At 47.5% G+C, this 21,498-nt stretch overlaps 1 protein-coding gene and 1 pseudogene across 3 annotated transcripts in view; one reads left to right on the top strand and one right to left on the bottom strand.

The window, feature by feature from the left end:
- The first annotated feature begins 815 nt into the window (after positions 1-815).
- TJP2 (tight junction protein 2) overlaps positions 816-21,498 on the top strand; it is a 94,504-nt gene continuing 73,821 nt past the window's right edge. For 2 of the 3 annotated variants that reach the window (XM_044265937.1, XM_044265935.1), the window contains exon 1: positions 20,466-20,634. In XM_044265937.1, coding sequence (XP_044121872.1) covers positions 20,575-20,634 — 60 coding nt within the window. In that variant the 5' untranslated portion in view covers positions 20,466-20,574. Of the gene's footprint in view, positions 835-20,465; positions 20,635-21,498 lie in introns of those variants that run through there. The other variant, XM_044265938.1, reaches the window with a different exon arrangement.
- Positions 10,115-10,887, bottom strand: LOC122917718 (annotated as a pseudogene).

Genomic DNA, 21,498 nt, shown 5'->3' with positions numbered 1-21,498 from the left:
TCCGCAAATGTAAAAGTAGAGACGAGCCAGTATTATAAATGGTGTGAAAAATGAATTCCCTTTTAGTTTCAAATGCTTTCTCTATTGTATACTTAAAAAAAAAAAAAGAAATTATTTATTTATTTGACACATTGAGAGAGACAGGGAGAGAGGGAACGCAAGCAGGGGGAGTGGGAGGGGAGATGCAGGCTTCCCGCTGAGCAGGGAGCCCGACGTGGGGCTCGATACCATCATGACCTAGCTGAAGGCAGACGTCCAACTGAGTGAGCCACCCAGGTGCCCCTATTATATACTTTTTAAAAAAGATTTATCCACTTATTTGAGAGAGTGAGCCAGTGAGCAGGTGCCCCTGCGCGAGGTGGGGAGGGGCAGAGGGAGAGGGGGAGAGAGACTCTCCAGCAGACTCCAAGTGGAGTGCAAAGCCCGACGTGGGGCTCCATCCCAGGACCCTGAGATCACGACCTGAGCCAAAATCAAGAGTCGGAGGCTTAACCGACTGAGCCACGCAGGCGCCCCAAAGTTTCTTTCTTGAAGTACTGAGAATGCTCCAAAATGGATCTTGGAGACACGTGCACCAATACTGTAACTGTAACTGTGTTCGAAGCCATGTTGTAAGTGGCTGAATGGCGGTGTGTGAAGTTCAGTGCCTTTCCCCAGATCTTACTGCGCTGGGAGGGACCATGCTGGGTTTGTAACCACACTGTCTTTTTCAGGGTGCGGAGTACGGCATTATTATCATCTCCCTGTGAGTGGGATTGGCGCCCCAGCGGTGCCACCTGGCACAACTTCTGTACGAAGCCCAGACGAGGGCCGGCGGACAGCGTGCTTTACCAGGTGCCTGCTTTTTTGGTTGCTGGCTTTCCTCCGTCTAAAGTTTGATGTAAATTATTTCACACCCTAGAAGTAGTCAAGGCCACCATTTTCAATGTTGCTGATAGAGAAATTGTTCAATATCAGAGAAAGTTGAATTGTCATGTCGTATTTACCGAGGAGCAGAAACGTCATACCTGCATTTATGGTCTGAATTGATAGGTAAAATCTTGCCACCGTTGCGTGAGAGCTAAATGAGGTCCTTCCTGGCTAGAGCATATAAATCCAACTCTCATGGTTCAGAATAAATGCCTGGCAAGTTATTTTGGTGTCTGGGGTTATAGGTCTTTCTGGTAAGTCATGTTTTTTTCTGTTATCTTGGAGGTAGCAGAATTATGTAACAATGGTAGGCACTTTGCTGAAAATATTAAAGGCATGGGTTGCCCTGGCTTCTAAAGATTTAATTATGTACAAGCTTTTAGTAAAAGAATGAAGAGCGAGTATTATCTATTTACTGATTCAATTTTCAGTAGGAATTAAATGAGATTTACAAAGCATTACATTTTATTTTGACAGATGCTGGGATGTATTTTTTCTTAGTTACACTTTAACCCCTGATTATAGGCCAGTCCGTGGTCCACAGAATGGGGTTGGAATTTTTTTCATGTGCTTGTTTCATAATTCCTGTCTGTTTAAGCTTAAAACCCCTGCCTGGGTAGCTCCTAGGTTATGTGTCAGAGCTTGAGTTTAACCGAGTGTGAACGGCACACGCCAGGGTAGCAAATAGCAAATCTCAGTGTGCCTGCGTGTGCCTTAACGTTTCTGAGTGCAGATCCATTATCTGTGAAAGATGAGCGTCAATATGACGGTAAAGGAGCTAACGTACGGCAGGAGCGAGGCACACACCAAGGTCTTTCTCGGAGTCTACATGTCCAAATGGGAACAACTTGCATGGGGAAGCTCTTAGTTACCACTGAACTGACAGGGCTTGGGGTGGGTTTTGTTTGCTGAGATGTTCACTGCGGAGCTCTTAAAGTTTCCAAACGTAAGAAAACAGATTCTTTTTTCTTTTTTTTTTTAAGATTTTATTATTTATTTGACAGACAGAGGTCACAAGTAGACAGAGAGGCAGGCAGAGAGAGAGGAAGGGAAGCAGGCTTCGCTGCGGAGCAGAGAGCCCGAGGTGGGGCTCGATCCCAGGACCCTGGGATCATGACCTGAGCTGAAGGTAGAGGCTTTAACCCACTGAGCTACCCAGGCGCCCCAAGAAAACAGATTCTTATGAAGACTCCAGCAGTTTTCCTGAAACTAGACTTCTGGGTCATATCTATTGATTTAGTAGAATGAGTTGGAGGAACAGCGTGGGGCGTGGCAAAGGGGGATGGTGCTGGCACTGAGTGTAGGAGGGAAGGTTCTCTGTGACTCAAGCAAGCCCCTCCTAATACACGCTTCCCTGGTTCTAATGCCCTGTACTAGTGACCACAGATCCTTTGACGTCATTTTGTTTGCACAAGTCAGAGTCTTGCTCCAAAGCTCTTTCCTGTGTAAAAACTTAAGCTTGGCTTTCTGGGATGACATAGCCTCAGGTGAGCTTGGGTGGCAAGGATTTTTCCAAGAGCATCTCACATTACCTTAGTTTCAGTTCCAGCAAACCTCTCTTTCCCTTCCTCTCTCACTTCCTTCCTTCCTTAGAGAAGGGGAGGGCGAAATGTGGGCTGGGCTGGGCCAGAGGGAGAGAGGGAGTCGTAAGCTCTCTCTCCCTTAAGGCTCCATGCCCGGTGCAGAGCCTGGCATGGGGTGCACTTTCACAACTCTGAGATCATGACCTGAGCCAAAACCAAGAGCTGGATGCTTAACCAACAGAGCCATGCAGATGTCCTGAGTATGCATTTCTGACAAGTTCCCGGCCAGGCCATACTTGGTTTCTCTGCCTGATCTAGTTCTACCGTCCAGTTCCTGAAGTATTTTGCTTCTTGTTCTAAGTCTTGGGAAAGTATCTCTCCTTGTCACATTTGTTATGCTGAGCTAAAGCCATCAGAAGAGACGAATTAAAGTTTAACATACTATAAAGACTCTTTCAAAGCGTTTGACAGTTAATTATTTTAGTTAATTAGATGTAAGATCTGAAGTTGACTTTTTGAATATCAGTAATTATATTTCAAATATCAGTATCAAATATTAAGAGTAATTATGATCACATAATTATGTATATTATTAAAATCAATAATTTAAAAAATATCAATATAATTATGATTAAGTTGGGGGTGATTCTGTCCAGGGTGTTTTGTCTAATCTAACTATACAATCAGATTACTTCCAAACAAACCAAAATTTGGCTGCACTGAAAACTGCTATCACCAACCACTCTGTTGATAAAACCATGACAAAGTACCAAAAACTAGGGCTCAAGGATGACACCCCTTCCAAGCAGAAGTAAGTTGCAAATTCTTTTTCTCAGTCTTAAGAGGCTAATAGGAAGGAATCACAAAATGAGCTGCCTCTAGGTTTCCCCACACGACTACAGCACTGGGGGCCAAAATCAGGCAGGACGCACGGTGGCATGGTTGCCGATTACAAGTAAGACAGAACTCCTAGCTGGGGAAGAGCCCTTACCCAAGTCAATTTCCTCAGGCCATGCAGTGACTAGCCCACAGGGTATTTGACACCATCACTGGACCCCTAAGTGGCTGGAAGAGATAGAGTTCCAGAAAGTGTTATACAGAAGGGCAGGTGGTGGTGAGGAAAGGGATAATAAGTACAGAGAATCCTTCTAAGAAATCTGGCTGTGAAAAGTAAGAGATAGATAGGGCTCTGGGCTGGAAAGCGCCCAGTCATCTTCTAATCCCCAGGTTCTGGATTCCTTTAAACATGCAGGAGTATGATTAAATTTCAGCTTCAGGATTACTCATCTGTGTGCTGTACTTAACAATGTCCAGACATCGCCCATTTCCAGAGATAGGCCAGATGGCCACCACTTTGTCTTGTTGATTTCACGAGTAAACCACGTGCTCTAAATTTTGTTTGGAAAACATGTCAGACTATAGCTAAAGCATTCAAAAGTAAGAATAAACCCTCCTTATTTTTATTTTTCTTTCACTGAAGTGGTATACCAATTTCCCATGATGAAAGTTTGCTCCAGTTGCTAAAATAACAAAGTCTTTATAGATAAGTATTTGGAGCAGGACTCTTCCCTTTTAAATACTTCGGAAAATGTGGAATTATTGTCTGGATACTGACAAAACTCTTTGTCTGAATCTTTATTGATAAACAGTTAAGGTGTTTCAATCCCTGAATGCTGAAATAATTCCAAGTGATTCTACTCACAGTGCAAGTTTAAGGATTAACACATTGTTTGCAAATGTTTTGGCTGTTTTTTTTTTTTTTTAAAGATTTTATTTATTTATTTGACAGAGAGAGATCACAAGTAGGCAGAGAGGCAGGCAGAGAGAGAGAGAGAGAGAGGAAAGCAGGCTCTCCGCTCAGTGGAGAGCCCAATGCGGGACTCGATCCCAGGACCCTGGGATCATGACCTGAGCCGAAGGCAGCGGCTTAACCCACTGAGCCACCCAGGCGCCCCTGTTTCGGCTGTTTGAGAAGGACTTTAAGAATAGGATAGCAGGGGTACCTGGGTGGCTCAGTGGGTTGAGCGTCTGCCTGCGGCTCAGGTCATGATCTAAAGGTCCTGGGATCCAGCCCTATATCTCCCTGCTCCCAGCCTGCTTCTCCCTCTCCCTCTCCTTGCCACTCCCCCTGCTTGTGCTCTCTCTCTGTCTATCAAATAAAAAAATAAAATCTTTAAAAAAAAATAGCTCTATTCAGATAAATTCTGTATGTATAAGTATTTCAAAATTTAACAACAAAAACAGCACATCATTTTGAAAAAGACCCTTTCTTTCATGAATTTTAAATGTTTCATGTACTCAACTTCCCACAGTCAAGCAGGTAAGATAGAAAATGGAAGAATATCTTACCCAGAAACTCAAGAACCAGAAACTCCCAGGCTAGCAGCTTGGCACCCTGGTCTCCAGGCCCCTGGGTTCCCAGGGAGCCTTGCAGAAACATGGCAGAAACAAACGCTAGAAGCCAGTCAAGTACCGGGTGACAGAGCACAGCTGTGCCTTCAGACAGGCCTGCGTTTCAGCAAGCTCCTGTTCTGCTACTTTTTAGGTTGAACCTATGACCACTAGTTAGCTGTTTCTGACCTACCCACAGGGCAGGAGGGACGTGGGCAGCTTACCTAAACTCTCTGAGCCTCCGTTTTTTTATCTGTAGAATGGTGTTCTGGGTTGTATCGTGTCCCCTATAACATTCATATGTTGAAGTCCTGCCCCTCGTTACCTCAGAATGTGACCTTATCTGGAGACAGGGTCGTCAAGTTAAAGTGAGGTCCTCAGGGTGGGCCCTAATCCAGTACAAGGCTATCTTTATAAAACGGGGGCCATTTGGACACAAAGACAGACACACCCAGAGGCAAGACAGGCGTCTCCAAGTCAAGGAGAGATGCCCAGAACAGAGCGTTCCCTCACATGCCTCAGAAGGAAACTAGTCTGCTTCCAGCCCAATTTCAGCCTTCCAGCCTCCAGGGCCGAGACACTAAATTCCCATTGTTGAAGCCAGCTGCTTTGAGGGCCTTCGTTCTGCAGCTCTAGGATACCAGTCTGCTCTGGGAATATAATTAGATCTGCACCTCATAGGGTGGCTATGAGAATTAAGTGAGATAATGCAGATAAAACATTCATCACCCTACCAACTATGTTGTAGTGAGCACTCAAAGAAACGGAAAGCTTGCATCATCACCACTACAGCTTGAGGCCTCACTTGATATCAGAATTACAGTGGGATTCTCACCACACACCATAGGCTCAGCACCTCCAAGCCCTGTGCTGTAGGGTCTCTGTTCCCCAAGTCCCTTTCCCCACGTTGCCCATGTGGCCAACGACTTTTCATCCTCACGTTACCTCTCAAGTATCACCTTCCCCAGGAGACTCCCCCCTTCCCCTACAACGTAGTCACTGCCTCAGACCTTCTGCTCCCATCCACACAAGGGTGGATACAAGCCTCTTCCACAGCAGTCCAGTTACTGATTCCAAGTTAGACTCCCAGGTCCCCCAGGGATGATAGATTCCTCTAAATTTCCCTCAGGTGGTGCTGGGTGAGATGCGCATTAAATGTTGGAGGAAACAATCCCTTCACCACAGGTAAGGAAACGGGCCGCGTATACCATCTGTGAACAAGCTCATGCTCTAAACCAGCTCTTTCTAGATTGACGGTTCTTGAAAGTGTGGTCTGGAAACCAAGTATGAGCTGGCTGGGAACTTGTTAGAAATGCATACACCCGGGCCTCACCCCACACTGACTGAAGCAGAAACTCCGGGGGTGACCCAGGAATCTGCTTTAACAAGCCCCCCCAGGAGTTTCTGATCCCCTGAAGTGGGAGCACTACTGCTGTGGGTCTGTGCGGTTCAACAGGGGGAGGTTTGCTGCTGGTGGGAGCTCCCTACATAAGCTTTTTAAAAAAAGATTCTATTTATTTATTTGCCAGAGAGAGAGAGTGTGCGCAAAGCTGGGGTAGTAGCAGGCAAAGCAGGCAGAGGGAGAAGCAGGCTCCCTGCTGAGCAAGGAGCCGGAGGAGGGACTGGATCCCAGGACCCTGGGGTCATGACCTCAGAGGAAGCCAGAGGCTCCATCCACTGAGCCACCCAGGTGTTGCCCTAAGTATGCTTATAGACTGGGGAGCTTCTGGGGAGACAGGGGTAGAGGGGCTCCCAGGTGTGCAGAAGTAAAAGTTGTAAGTTTTCCCCTTCAGCTGGCCTTGCTAAGCCCGTGTTATGGGATGAGTCCATGATAACTCTGAGGGGCCAGACCCAGAGGTAAGGAGTGTCACCGATAGCATGGTCGGTTTAGGGCTGATGTAACTACCCATCTAGAGAGAACATGAACCAGGGTTTATTATAGAGTATTCATATTTTCTTAAATGGGAAATCTTTCTTTTTTCAAGATTTTATTTATTTGTCAGAGAGAGAGCTCGCAAGCACAAGCCGGGGGAGCGGTAGGCAGAGGGAGAAGCAGGCTGCCCCGTTGAGCAGAGAGCCCGATGCGGGGCTCTGTCCTAGGACCTTGGGATCATGACCTGAGCTGAACCATTGCAGATTCTTAACCATCTGAGCCACCCAGGGGACCTGGGAAATCTTTTTAACAATATTAATGATAAGTTATAAAATATTTTCTATTATTCTTATACTTTGTATCTAAATAAATATAATTATAAATCAGATATTAAATTTACTAGTGTTTTATTAAATATTACTACTACGTAAAATTTATTTTACGTCCTTCCATTTCCCCCCTTTTTAAAAGATCTTATTTATTTGAGAAAGAGCACAAGCAGGAGGAGGGGCAGAGTGAGAGGGGTAAGCAGACTCCCCATTGAGTGGGGAGCCTGATGCAGGGCTCCATCCCGGGACCCTGAGATCAGGACCTGAGCAGAAGTTAGATGCTTAACTGACTAAGTCATCCAGGTACCCCCGTCCATCCCTTTCTAAATAACACTGTCATTTGTTTAAATCTTTGCATCTATATTTTAACACACAAATGGTCCATTCACTCTGCTTAACCCATCTTACACGTTACTAACTTAATATCTGCATCCTACATGTCTTATGAACTCTGCTAGGGTTTTACTTCCTCATTATCTATGTGAAATGAACCTTAGGAGTTTCGTCCATCTGTCCTCTATACCTCTGTACCAGTTTTGTCCTCTATACCAGTTATTTATTTTTTTTTAAGATCTTATTTATTTGAGAGAGAGAGAGAGCACAGGCAGGGAGGAGAGGGAGAAGCAGGCTCCCCTCCGAGCAGGGAGACTGATGCGGGGCTGGATCCCAGGACTGTGAGATCATAACCGGAGCCCAAGGTAGCCGTTCAACCAACTAAGCCATCCAGGTGCTACTCTATACGTTTTGTAATTTTTATTTATTTATTTATTTGACAGATAGATCACAAGTAGGCAGAGAGGCAGGCACAGAGGCAGGCAGAGAGAGGAAGGGAAGCAAGCTCTCTGCTGAGCAGAGAGCCCGATGCGGGGCTCGATCCCAAGACCCTGGGACCATGACCTGAGCCGAAGGCAGAGGCTTTAACCCCCTCAGCCACCCAGGCACCCTATACCAGTTTTTAAAAAAAGAACTTTAAACAGGAGTATTTATTCAGCAAATTATAGTATATTCATACAAATGAAATATTATGCAGTTAGAAACATGATGACATAGATCTGTATTGCCATGAAAAGAGTGAAGCAATATTCGTATGTAGAAATGAAGGTACCAGAAGTGCATGCCTAGTACGGCCCCAGGTGTGCAAAGTGGTATATGATCCCCACATGCTTGTCTGCAGAGAGGCCCCTGGAAGGACACTCATCTCGTTTCTAATCATTTGCTCTGGATGGTCGTTCTATTTTGTTAATTTTTCTTCTTCTTTTTGAGAGAGAGAAAGAGAGTATGTTGATGAAGTTCTAGAACCTAGGTGAGGTTTGGTGGGCTGAGGTCCGGAGCCGATGACCAAGAAAGAATTCTTGAGACATCTTTGGTGCAAAATGGTGGTTTATTAAAGCACGGGGACAGGACCCGTGGGCAGAAAGAGCTGCTGCCCCGGGTTGTGAGGGTCACATCAAGATAGTCGGGAGACTCCTGTCTTGTAGGATTGTGATCTCTGCAAGTTAACCATTTGTTTCTCGTGTATGGCGGTCAGGCGGGCCCGAGGAATGCTACACATATTACCGAGGGGAGCGGATGGAGGGGGCGTGCAAGGTGTCAGCTTTTGCTTTGTCCTCAGCCAGCCTCCTGCTCCCTCATCAGTGTGACAGTGCACACATGTGCACAAGCCAGGGGAGGGAGAGAGAGAGTCTTAAGCACGCTCCACACTCTGGCAGAGCTCCAGCTCACCACCCTGAGATCATGACCTGCGCCCAAGTCAGGAGCCTGATGCTTGACTGACTGAGCCCCCAGGCGCCTCGTGTTTTGCTAATGTTTTATGATCTCCTCTATGGTTTGGATAAATAAACAAGTATCATGTATATAAAAATAACTGAAATACAAATGATATGTGTATCTGCAAATGCGTATATATGTAAATAACTACAACAAAGAGAATGATGGGACCAGATCCTTTCTTTTGTAAGCCAAAGACAGCATTTTGCAAATGGAGAGAATTATTTTCTGACCTTTTCAATGTTTTACCTGCCTTCAAAATGGTAATCTTCTTGTCTTGTGTCAGAGCATTAAAGCAATATCCCTAGGGGCACCTGGGTGGCTTAGTCCCTTAAGCGGCTGCCTTCAGCTCAGGTCATGATCCCAGCATCCTGAGATCTAGCCTGCACAGGGAGCCTGCTTCTCCCTCTCCCTCTGCTGCTCCCCCTGCTTGTGCTCTCTTGCTCACTCTCTCCTTTTCTCTCTCAAATAAATAAATAAAATCTGAAAGAAAGAGAGAGAGGGAAAGAGAGAGAGAAGGAAGGAAGAGAAGGAAAGGGAAAGAAGGAAGGAAAGAAGAAAACCTCCCTGATAATGAACCTCACTTGGGGGGCAGTGCTCAAAACATCTGTTCCCATGCCCCTTCTCAGACCAAATCAGCATGCCCGGGAGAGACCTGGGAGTCCTCCGGTAATGAGGAATTGAGCAGAAGTCCCACCGGAACATAAATGTCGCGCGCCACATCTTCAGCTTGGGTTGCGCGGCTCCTGGAAGTGCCTTTCCCAGGCCCGGGGTCCTTTGTTTCTAAGGCCTGCGCTAATTTATGACCACCCTGGAAAACTATCTGCTTGCAGTGTTTTTCTAAGGCCCCTTTCAGGTCTGAGAATTCTCTGAAAATCTAGGAGACTCTCCCAACAACTTTAATCTGTGCTGATCAGGGATACCGAATTCTTCAAACTGGAGGGTTCTGGTGATAATGTCTAAAAGCAATACCCGTGTCGCCAGAGGCCCCTCTGGTTCCCCGGGAGACCTGTGTCTCCTGCGACAGTCCCTTGGGCCTCTCTCACCTCAGGTTCCCTCCCTTGTCTAATGAGATGAGGGCCTTTTTACGCAGTCCAATTTTTAACCTAATAAAGTGTTTTTTCTTAAAGTACTTGTTTTAGGGAAGGGGTGTGTGGAATGCCATTAGGTACCAGATTACATGTGTATCAAGGATTCTCACGAACTAGCTCATGGCTGGAGTCAGATGCATTGTGGCATTTACCTTTTTTCCTTTTTGCCTTGGCGGGAGATGGGGAGAACTTTTTATTACTTTTTTGTACAGAAAATCCAGCAGCATACACTCAGCCCAGTTTGGTGACCAATTCTTTAGCCTTTGCCTTTTCCAACTTGGCGATGTGAGCCACCCACTTTGGACCCGGGATGTTGCCTCCCCAGGGATGACAGATGTCATCGTATCCATCATTGTCATCGGCCCTGACGGCTTCCGCTGGCTTAGCCAGAGCTCCTCTGTCTTTCCAGTTAACCTGTGTGAAGGCAACAGTAGTGCAGGTCTTCCTGCCGGCCCCAGCCTGGCCTTCCCCAACTCTGTCCGCATCTCAGGACACAGGGCAGGTGGGAAGACAGCCAGCTCAGTGGGGTCCACCGCAGGTACAGTTACTGCTGGCTGAGCTGTCTTGTTTTCCACCAAGGTGGGGACAGTATCAATCCGAGCTCAAAGGACAGGAAGCCTCTTAGTGGGGACCATCCCTTGGCCGGCAGCTTTCTGCTCAGCCTGGGCCAACAGTCTCTGCTGCTTCTGTCCCCTTGTCTCTGGTCAGCATCTGTGGGCCGGTTTCAGCAGCTGAGTAGCTGTGTGGCGGTCCCCAGCCTGGGCGAACTGGTTCATGGCAGGAGGCACTTGGAGGTGTTTACAGAGACTCGCCCTTTGCCTGCTGCAGCCAGGTGTGGTGGGGCCGTTTACAAAGCCGGTGAGGTCCCTTTTGGGTGAGATGTCCCGTCCGATGCCAAAAGTCTTAGGCCTTTTCTCAAACAGGGGAGTGAGGACCTTCTTGGCCTCCTGCTTCTTCACGACAGAGACCACTCTCTTCCTCTGAGCCGTCTTTCCTTTTGGCATCTTGGAGGAGAGAGCTGGGATGTTTACCTTTTTGCACAGGAAGAGTTTCACAAACATGATTCCCCAGCACCTGGTTCAGCAAAAACCCTCCTGAGTTCTGTTAAAAGGAGCCATAAAGAAGACAGCAGTAGCCGCACCAAAACCCACTCAGCCCTGGTTGTCCTGGGAGCACTGGGGAGGCTGGTCGTCCATCCAGCAGACCTGTGTCTGGAGTCTCCTCTGCTTTCCACTGGAAGGGACGTCAGGCAGTAGCTGTGTTCCCCTCGCCAAAGCAGAGTTTCTGCATTGGTAAAGCACGGCGGTGATACCAAATACACCACATACAGAGGCAGGCGCTCTGAGGACTTACATGAAGTGAGTTAAAATTGGTTTTGTTTTGTTTTAGATTTTATTTATTTATTTGACAGAGAGAGAGATCACAAGTAGGCAGAGAGGCAGGCAGAGCGAGATAGAGGAGGAAGCAGGCTCCCTGCTGAGCAGAGAGCCCGATGCGGGGCTCGATCCCAGGACCCTGAGATCATGACCTGAGCCGAAGGCAGAGGCTTTAACCCACTGAGCCACCCAGGTGCCCCTAAAATTGTTTTTGAAAGATGATGTGTTCAATCCATTTTTGTTTATCAGGGTTTCTGGTTTTTTTTTTTTTTTTTAGGTTTTATTTATTTTTTATTTTTTTTAATTTTTAAAATATTTTATTTATTTATTTGGCAGAGAGAGACACAGTGAGAGAGGGAACACAAGCAGAGGAGGCAGGAGAGGGAGATACAGGCTTCTCCCTGAGCAGGGAGCCTGATGTGGGGCTCAATCCCAGGACCCTGGGATCATGACTTGAGCAGAAGGCAGAGGCTCAATCCACTAAACACACCCAGGCACCCCTGCTGGTCCTGTTTTTAACGGAGGATTAACAAGTGGATCTGTCCCTGGAAAGAGTGTGGATTTTGTATACTTTGCAGTATAAATAGAAGTTCAGTAAACCACGCCCGTGAGGCCCCAGCGCACCCTGCCAGGAGGGGAGGTTCCTCCAGGGTGGGGAGCACTCTCCCTGGCAGGACCTGTCTAGACCCAACTGCGCCTTGAAAGGACCTTCAAGGATCCTTCTAGGATCTCCAGGCCCAGAGCTGCGTCGTGCCCTGTCTCGACCCCGTCCAGCAGGCTGAGTATACCTTGACCTTGCCTGCCAGCCTGAGCACACTCAGACCATCCCTGTGTCGTGGGAGCCTGCACGGGAGCCTGGCATCACGTGGTCCGCCAGTTCTATCCGCAGCCCCAGGCCAGGGCCTCCTGAGACACGTCACCCCCCAGCCCGCAGCTGACTCTGAGGGGCACAGCCAATTCTTCTGTCAGTTTTGCCGCCAGCTCAACCCATCATGCCCAGAAACATTGCCAGGAGGGAGGAAACATCAGGAGGGAGAGCTGCGGTTTGGGATTTGTGCCAATGGCAGAAAGAGGAGAGAGTGAATTGAAAGCCACCATCCACTGAGAACTTAGAGTTTTCTCCCCCTAAAGTCTGATGCTTTGATCACTTTGGCACTCACTCCTTTTCATCTTTTCATTGTAGTAACAACAACATCCCCGCCAATGTCTTGCCAATTTAGTAATAATAATAATAAAGGTAAAAAGGGTGAGCTGTGGCTACGGGGGTCCTTTGCTGTCTGGGGCTGTCGTTCCTCTCGAGGCTTCCCCTAGCCCAGCCACACCACCCTCGCCTTTTCACACCCCTGCCCTCCGCTCTCTGAAACGTCCGCTTCACGGTGAACAAAGCACTCAGCTGGACCCCGTGTCCCTGCTTTAACTTAATTTTGACTCTCTCCTGAGGGCATCCCTTTCTGTTGCGTCCTCTAGGGATGCTGCCTTCTTTAGAGAGAACGAGAAACCTGAGCAGAAGCTGGCTCTGTGGTCCAGGCAGAGAAGCTCAAACAAAGGCTCGAGCGCAGAAGTGCGCTTGGCAGGGTCTGGAGAGCAACCGAGAACGGCCAGTGTGACTCCGGGATGAGAGCCTGGGAGAGAGCACGACGAGCTGCGTTTGGAGCCCGCAGCCTGTTCAGTTCGACTTGGAGGCTGTCTTAGGCAGCCTGTGCTCTTAACAAAATGCCATAGACTGGGTGGGTTTTTTTTCTCACAGTTCTGGGGACTACAAGTCCAAGATCAAGGTGCTGACAGATTTGGTTCTTGGTGGGGGTCCTCCTCCATGTGTCCTCACATGGTCTTTCCTAGGACCATGAGCCTGGAGAGAGAGCTCTCTCTTCCTCTTACAAGACCACAGATCTCATGAGGAGGGGCCTACTCTCATGGCCTGATCTAAACTGAATTCCCCCGCAAAGGCCCATCTCCAAACATCACCACATTGGACGTTAGGGCTTCAACTCCTTTGGGGGGCCGGGAGGGACACAAATATTCAGCCATAACGCAGGCAGTAACAGGAAGTCTGGATTGGCAACATTTGGAGGGTTTAAAGGATAGACTTAGGAGATCTGATTTGCCTCGGGAAAAGATCATTCTGGCTGTTGGGGAAGATTTGGGAGAGGCAAGGTTAAATACAGGGAGATAGCAATGAGGCAAGTCCTGGAGGAAAAGAAAGTTTCTAAGATTGAAACATAATTTTTTTAAAAAAGATTATTTATTTGAGAGAGAGAGAGAGAATGAGCTCATGAGAGCACATGATTTGGTGGAGGGGAGGAGCAGAGGGAGAGGGAGAGAGAGAATCTTAAGCAGTCTCCCCTGCTCAGCATGGGGCCCAACTCAGGGCTCAGATGTGCTCGACTCTGTGATCGTGACTGAGCCGAAATCAAGAATCAGATGCTTGGTTAAGCCTCTCCTTCAGCTCGGGTCGTGGTCTAATGGTCCTGGGATCGAGCCCCGCATCTGGGCTCTCTGCTCGGCAGGAAACCTGCTTCCCCCTCTCTCTCTGCCTGCCTCTCTGCCTACTTGTGATCTCTCTCTGTCAAATAAAAAAATAAAATCTTAAAAAAAAAAAAAAAGAAGAAGAAGAATCAGATGCTTAACTGAGTCACCCAGGCACCTCAAAACATGTAATTTTTTATCCATTAAAATATTAATCTCTTGGGGCACCTGGGTGGCTCAGTGGGTTAAAGCCTCTGCCTTCGGCTCAGGTCATGATCTCAGGGTCCTGGGATCGAGCCCCACATCGGGCTCTCTGCTCAGCAGGGTACCTGCCCCCCCACCGCCTGCTTGTGATTTCTGTGTCAAATAAATAAATAAAATCATTAAAAAATATAGTAATCTCTTGGGGAGCTTGGGTGGCTCAGTCATCAAGCGTCTGCCTTTGGCTTAGGTCATGATCCCAGGGTCCTGGGATGGAGACCCCACACTGGGCTCTCTGCTCGGCCGGAAGCCGGCTTCTCTCTCTCCGACTCCCCCTGCTTGTGTTCCCTCTCTTGCTGTGTCTCTCTCTGTCAGATAAATAAATAAAATCTTTAACAACAACAAAGAAATATTAATCTCTTAATGTTTTAGAAATGTCTTTGGAAACTCACCGCTAAAGATTGGCTTAGGTTAGTCTTTACTCTTTAGATGATGTTTTGGGGATAAATATGTTGAAGAAATATCCTGTATTCGTGAATTTTTTTGTTCTATTCAATTTTCTTTTTTTTTTTCTGTCAAACCGGATTTTATTTACTATTTTTAAATTAAAATAGCACTGTAATAAGATCTCATTTTTGTTTAAATTATTCTGGTCTCTGGGGGTAGTTTTATAGCTAGCCTTTTATCTATATCTGCATATATCTGGAATTCACCTAATGTTGAAGCTGGTTATTAGGATTTTAGATGATTTTTACATTTCTTTGTGCTTTTTTGAACTGCTTTGAATGCCTTATAATGAGCGTCTTCCCCCCCCCCAACCCACTGGTATAAAAAATGAACAACTGAAAATAGTTTTCTTGACCATGGAACAATATAAAGAGTGTTACACCCAGTTTCCTGAACAGAATAATGGCTGTGTGAATATTGGCATTGCCTTTTGAGACACTAACATGTGGATAAATGAACATTTTGGAAAGTGACAAAAGGGAGACAGCTTTCTGCTCTTCCTATATAATATTAAGATATGGGAACAATCCTGAAGATAGGGACTCTGCAAAGTGCTTGTCAGTGAACCAGAAACATAGTGTTTCCAAAGGTAAAGCAAGAATTTTGAGTTGCCCAAAAGGTTGAGGTGAACCTTCCTTGTGGATTATCATGCACTCATCTTTTCGTTGGTGGGATTCTAAGTGCTGGAGGCTACCTTGAAAATAATTTGCTCTCTCTGTAATGTGTACAAATCTATGACTATTATACTTGAAGTGGACTTTGTTCCATATTATCACATTTATAAGCTCATCGTAGATCTGGATGAGGAGAATCTCAATCATAACTCTGTTTTTCTGTGGGGTTTGGCAGTCATGAGAGAATATGTGGTACTAGGCGCGGTTCCATTTCTTTCTTTTTTTTTTTTTTTAGTTTTATTTGTTTACTTGACAGAGATCGCAAGTAGACAGAGAGGCAGGCAGAGAGAGAGAGAGAGGGAAGCAGGCTCCCCGCCGAGCAGAGAGCCCAACTCGGGACTCGATCCCAGGACCCTGAGATCACGACCTGAGCTGAAGGCAGCGGCTTAACCCACTGAGCCACCCAGGCGCCCCTCTTAGGCGCGGTTCCATACCAGGTGCTTTCACTAGAAACTTAGGAGTTGGGATACCTAGGGTAGCTAGTCACCTTTATCCTCTCCTGCACCCCCCCCCCCCAAAGAGAAGACTTTAACAAACTTTGAAAGTGAACAAGAGTGATATTAAATAAGAAAAAGTGAAGGCATGAAGGGCAGAGCAGAACTTTCCATGCCTTTCTCCTGGATGTTACTTTAGGGCCTGTGGCAGGTGCTGGTGGAAGGAGTTTTCTCAGTGAGCATGCACGATTAGTGGGATGGCTGTTTGTGGACTGAGGAGGGTGGGGGAGGCCAGCAGAGAAGAGGCCACTGTAGGGGAGGTGAGGGCAGGCCAGGCATTTCTCCTGACAGGTGCCCCTCCCTGGGGCAGAGTGTTAACTGCGGCCTCTGCACATTAGTCATACCGAACTTGGGCAACTCTCCCGCCCTCTCATCATTTGTTTACTTGGTTATGTCTTTATCACACTGGGAGCCAGGCCCCCAGTATATAGCGTCTTTGTCTTCTCCGTATGTGCCCCAGGGTACGTGCGAGGTGTTCAGGAAATGTTTGTTGCGGAAAAGTGCCTCCAAGATTGCAGTCAACCTTTCTGTGTAGAGGCCGACTAAACTGCTCACTTACCCTGTCAGCTTTTCTATGTCGGATCCCTTTATTCCCACTTAATGACACTTCATAACCGTGCTACAAATATATGTGTATATATACACATATACGTGTGTGTCTCTATGTCTGTGTGTGTGTGTGTGTGTATCCAAATCTTAACATTCTTCAGGAAATTTGATGAAAACTGTTTAGTTAATCACATTGATTTGAGGTCTTCTGACCAACTTTTTATAAAGATCTTGTACATTGTAATGCATACTGAAAAGTATTGAAAAACTGTCCCTTACACAAACAGCATGGTACAAACAATATACAGTTGGAAAAGAGAAAGACGCAGTCCTATCCTGTCCTATCCTGTCATCAGATCATGTTCCCATTTGGTTTCCAATTCATTTATATGGTTTTCGTAGTTTCTTCGTTGTCATCATAGGGTAGATAAGATTGTGTTCTTTTTCATTGGTTATTATATCATTATGCTCCTTGTTGCCAGACAGACTTGGAATTTTAAACGATAGCCTGCTATACCAATTCGGTCGATCTGCTGTAATTCAGGAGCCCTCTCTTGTTGGACATTGATGGTTTCCATCCTTTGTTATCATGACTTGGCGTCCAGTGAAGTGCCTCACCTCCCAGTCCGCCACGGGAGTCTGACATCCAGTCTCATCCTCCCACAGAAACAGCTCTGGCCACGACAAGCACTGGTTCTCTTCTTGGTGAGCATCTTCTGTTCTTACTTTAACTGACCTCCTCATTGGTGCCTGCTCTTGGCTAGTCTCCCCTGCTCGAAATTCACTCTTCCTTTGACTTTGTGGATACTGCTCTAGAGAGGTTTTTCTTCCCTTTTCCTCTTTGGGCTCTGCTCAGGGGATTTGAGCTTACCCCCTAATATTGGCATTTCCGGAGATGGAGTCTATCTTTTTTTTTTTTTTTTTTTAAGATTTTTATTTATTTATTTGACAGAGAGAGAGATCACAAGCAGGCAGAGAGGCAGGCAGAGAGAGAGGAAGGGAAGCAGGCTCCCCGCGGAGCAGAGAGCCCAATGGGGTGCTTGATCCCAGGACCCCGGGATCATGACCTGAGCCGAAGGCAGAGGCTTAACCCACTGAGCCACCCAGGCGCCCCAGATCCTATCTTTTTTTTTTGCCTGTCATAATAAAGGTTATTATGAAAACAGGCTGCATGGGTCCTATCTTTAATCCTCTGCTGCTTCCATCTACGTAGTGTCTCTGGATAGTCTCACTTCCTCCCCCAACTTCAACTTTCTTGATACAAGGACAATTCTCAGATCTCTTCCCTCCACCCCAGAGCTCTCTACCCAAGGACTCATCAGTGACTAGTGCAGAGCACTCCACCTGCATGACCCACAGCCTTTGAAACTCAGTCAGTCCTTAACTAAACTCACCATCTTTCTTGAGGCCCCTCCCAAGATCTGCTCCCACTCCTGCATTCTCCACTAGAGATACCGTCATCTACTCAGTTAAGCCAGAAACCCGAAGAGTCACCTTAGACTCACTTCCCTCTTCCTTACATCGTTTGTATTCAGGCAGTCAACCAACCTGCTGATTACACTCCCTTAGTTTCTGAGAAGTGGCTCCTTTTGGTCTAACACTGCCCGATAGCCATATCATCTCTCACCTGCCTTCCCACAGAAAAATGCATTTTTTTGCTGGTCTTTCATGCTTACTGACACCCCTCACCCCTCTCCCACCAGCCACATTCATTTTCCTCCAGAAGCTGACAGAGTGATCTTTATAAAATGCCAATCTCATCCCACTGCTATGGTGTTCACGGGACAATACAGCCACTGCCTGCCTGGGCAACCTCACTTCCTGGCCCTGAAGAGCAAGTCTGTGTCCCTTCGTTCCTTGTTTCTCCATTTGTATTTACTCCCCTCACCTGGAAAGCTTTCCCCCTCCTTTCTGTCTCAAAAGCTCATTCCTGTAACCAACCCCACGTCTGGAAAGCCTTCTCTGAACCCCATCTGAGTGAAGAACCCCTCGCCAAAGTCCCCTGAGTTTTCCAGAAATCCCAGCACTTACGGTTTTTTATTACTTACTGAGTGTCTGCTGTAATGGACTGAGATCCCCAGAGTGGGAGCCTAAGTCTTTTATCAGGGGGTTTGGCTTGATAGAAGCCGTTCAGTGATCGTTTGATAGCATTTCTTTGGAGAAACAAATTCTGGGAGTGGGGTTGAAATATGCAACCCACATGTGAAAGATATGTACTGTTAATTCCTTCTCCACAAAGTTTATTTATAACTGCCACCAGCAATGCTAATGTACTAACCGAACCATGTTTTTCAACAACTATTTATTGTTAATCTGTGGCAGGCACTGTGGCAGAAGAAGAGTATTTCCAGTATAAGACTATTTTAGTATTTGGAGCAGTGTAGTCCAATAGAGCTTTGTGCAGTGGTAGGAACACTCTATGTCTGTGCTGTCCAGGATGGTAGCCATTAGCTGCAGGTAGCTGCTGAGCACTGGAAATGTGACTAATGTGACTAAGAAACTGAAATTGTCATTTCCTTTAATTTTAGTTAATTTAAAATGAAGTGTATTAAATACCTTCATGTGGGAAGTGGTTATCATACTGGACAGTGCATCTCTAGAGAGAAAAAGGAAATCATTCAGCAGATGTTAGTGCTACATTCTGGATTCCTTTCTTCCTTTTTAAATGCTAATGAAAGCTCACATCACTAAGGTGTGACCAGTTCACAAAGGCTAGCACTGTTATTGTTTGGCGGCACTACCTAATTTGGGAAACATTTTTTAAATCGGTGCTTAGGTCAGGAGAGTAACACCTGACATCAGGACTACTACCCAAACATCTAGGTCTGGAGGCTTGAAGGGATGTGGGAAATGTTACTCACAGTGCTTTTCATCCAGAGGCATACACTTAGCTACCCCAAAGGAGTCCAGAAGCCTAACACTTTCAGAGCGGCATCTGTTGGACTTGTTTTTCCACATAAACTGCCAAGCTTGTTTTGATTAGGCAGGAAGTGAAGCAATTTTGCAGGGAGAGAGCCCAGCATCTGCATCTCGTCAGCGGGTTAGACCAGACCTTTTACCTCTTACCTTCTATTTGTGAGCCTAGGCCGAGTTTTGCTTTAAGGGAAAGCAATTTTAAGGGAAGAGCAGGGTGGTTCCCTTAGATTTCAAACCCTAAATTATTTATATTATATACATATAACATATTATATAACATATAATATTATATACATATATTATATATATATAATATAAATATATATATTTTAAAAAGATTTTATTTATTTGACAGAGAGAGAGAACACAAGCGGGGGTGGGGGCGGGAGAGGGAGAAGCAGGTTTCCCCGGGGCAGGGAGCCAGATCTCAGGACCCTGGGATCATGACCTGAGCAGAAGACAGACGCTTAACATCTGAGCCACCCAGGAGCCCCCCAAATTATATTTTTAATCAGTGTACTTGTTTTGAGTCTCCGAATAATTTACATGCCCCTAAAGTGAGGAAACTTTTACTTCTCTTATGCAGTTCTTTGTATATAGGCCTCTAAAACGAGTAAACGTACTGAGTCGAATTAAGTAGTAAATCCCACTCGATAAACATTTGTGACCTACAGTTGCCTTTTAAGCTGACGATGAGAGGTGTTCGTCTTTTTATTGGAGTTGTTGGAAATGTGTCAAAGAGATAACCTCGAGTATTTCTTCCTCGAAGTCATGTTTTATTTAACACGAACATCCCAACACCCTCGGAATTCGGGTCATCAGGTGCTGAGCTGAGAAATGTGGGGTACAGTGCCCTGTACGTGTTGGCTGGCTGGGCAGGCCTCTAGGCAGGGCAGAAAACTTTGGGGTTTCCCCTCTTCTTCCTCTCGGAAGAGAGCTAAAGAGGCGCCGCAAACCTCTCCAAAAAGTGTTCCTACCGGATGCGCAATCGACCTCAAAGGCAGAGCCTCGGGACAGGCCGGCCGCAAGCTGCCTGCGGCTGGCCCAGCGCTTCCCCGCGCGCGCCCGGAGCCGGAGCCCGACCGGCCGGCCTAGTGCGCGCCGCGGAGCGAACCATCGCGCCGCCTGGGGCGGGGGGCAAGGCGTGGGGGCCGCGGGTCGCTCGCACCTCGGGGTCCCCCTGCCGCCGCCGCCGCCGGCCCCTCCCGCTCCTGCCGGAAGTCGCCTGCGAAGCGGCCGGTCGCGGGGGCGTCGGGGATTGGCCCTGCGAGCCCTCCCCGCACCCCCCGGCCGCGCGGGGGTGGTAGCGGCCCGTTTGAGAGTTTCCCGGGTCCGGCGGCCGGCGCAGAGGCGCGGCGCTGCGCTGCGGCGGGGGGCGGGCGGCGGGAGGAGGGACAAAGGGTGCTCCCCGGGGGCCGGTCGTCCCGCAGCCCGGGCTTGGGGTCCGAGGACGGATCTCTGCGCGGACAACGCGGAGGAGCGGAACCCAGGCGGGACCTGCGCCCGAGATGCCGGTGCGAGGAGATCGCGGCTTTCCACCGCGGCGGGAGCTGTCAGGTTGGCTCCGTGTAAGTGCCCTCTCGAGTCCGCCGGGCTGGGAGAAGGGTCTCGGGGAGCGAGCGTGGGAGCGCGTGGTGGGCTTCCTGGCGCGCGCTAGGTAGCTGCTGCCCTCCCACCTGAAGGGGAGGCCGAGGGCGGGGGTAGATTTCAGCCCCCCGGGTGGCGGCTCATGGCCTCCGAGGCTCCTGGATCCTTTTCTCTCCTCCCTGAAGTCGCTCGGGTTTCCGATTAAGCCTCCAGGAGGGTAGGGGAAACTCGTGAACTCCGTCCGGGATCTCTGCCACCTTGAAGGCATCTCGTCCTGCCTGTTGTGGAGCTGCTGCGTGCCTTTGTGTTTTCCTTCTGTTGGAAACCACAGACTCTGCTTGATGCAAAGTTACAGGCATGTGTGTGTGAGACAACTCTGACAACTCTTTGGAGACCGGGAGCCTCATTTCCCCTTTTAATCAGCTGCCTCTAATGCAAGTAGAAGTTGTTTTCGGTAGGGACTGGAGATGGGGTTTTGGAGGGAGCCACAAAAAGGGAGTGAGGAATGCCTTCTCCTCTAGTATTATCTTACCTGTCACCATTCCCTTTCTTTTATGTCTTCATTTGTCAAGTTTCCGCTTCTACACAGTAGTTTAAGTTATAAATAACCAGGGTTTGACTGCAGGGTTTTCACATTCTTGAAATGTGGCGGAACTTGGGAGTGGATACTCCAGGGCTTAGTAAGGGAATAAGCCTCCCATCTCTGTTGTAGCTTCGGTTCTCAGCAGCGCTGCTTCCCTGGCGGCTGTCTGGTCTAATAATGGATGTGGTTTCCCTGCGGTTCCCAGCCGAGACTCAGCCCGTCACAGAAACTGCCCTGTGACTCCGCACGCCCTCCCTTAGCT

Source organism: Neovison vison, chromosome 9 (genome assembly GCF_020171115.1).
Source record: "Neovison vison isolate M4711 chromosome 9, ASM_NN_V1, whole genome shotgun sequence".
In the NCBI taxonomy this organism is placed as follows: domain Eukaryota; kingdom Metazoa; phylum Chordata; class Mammalia; order Carnivora; family Mustelidae; genus Neogale; species Neogale vison.
The sequence above is the reverse complement of the archived record's forward strand: the minus strand, read 5'-3'. Positions and strand labels throughout refer to the sequence as shown.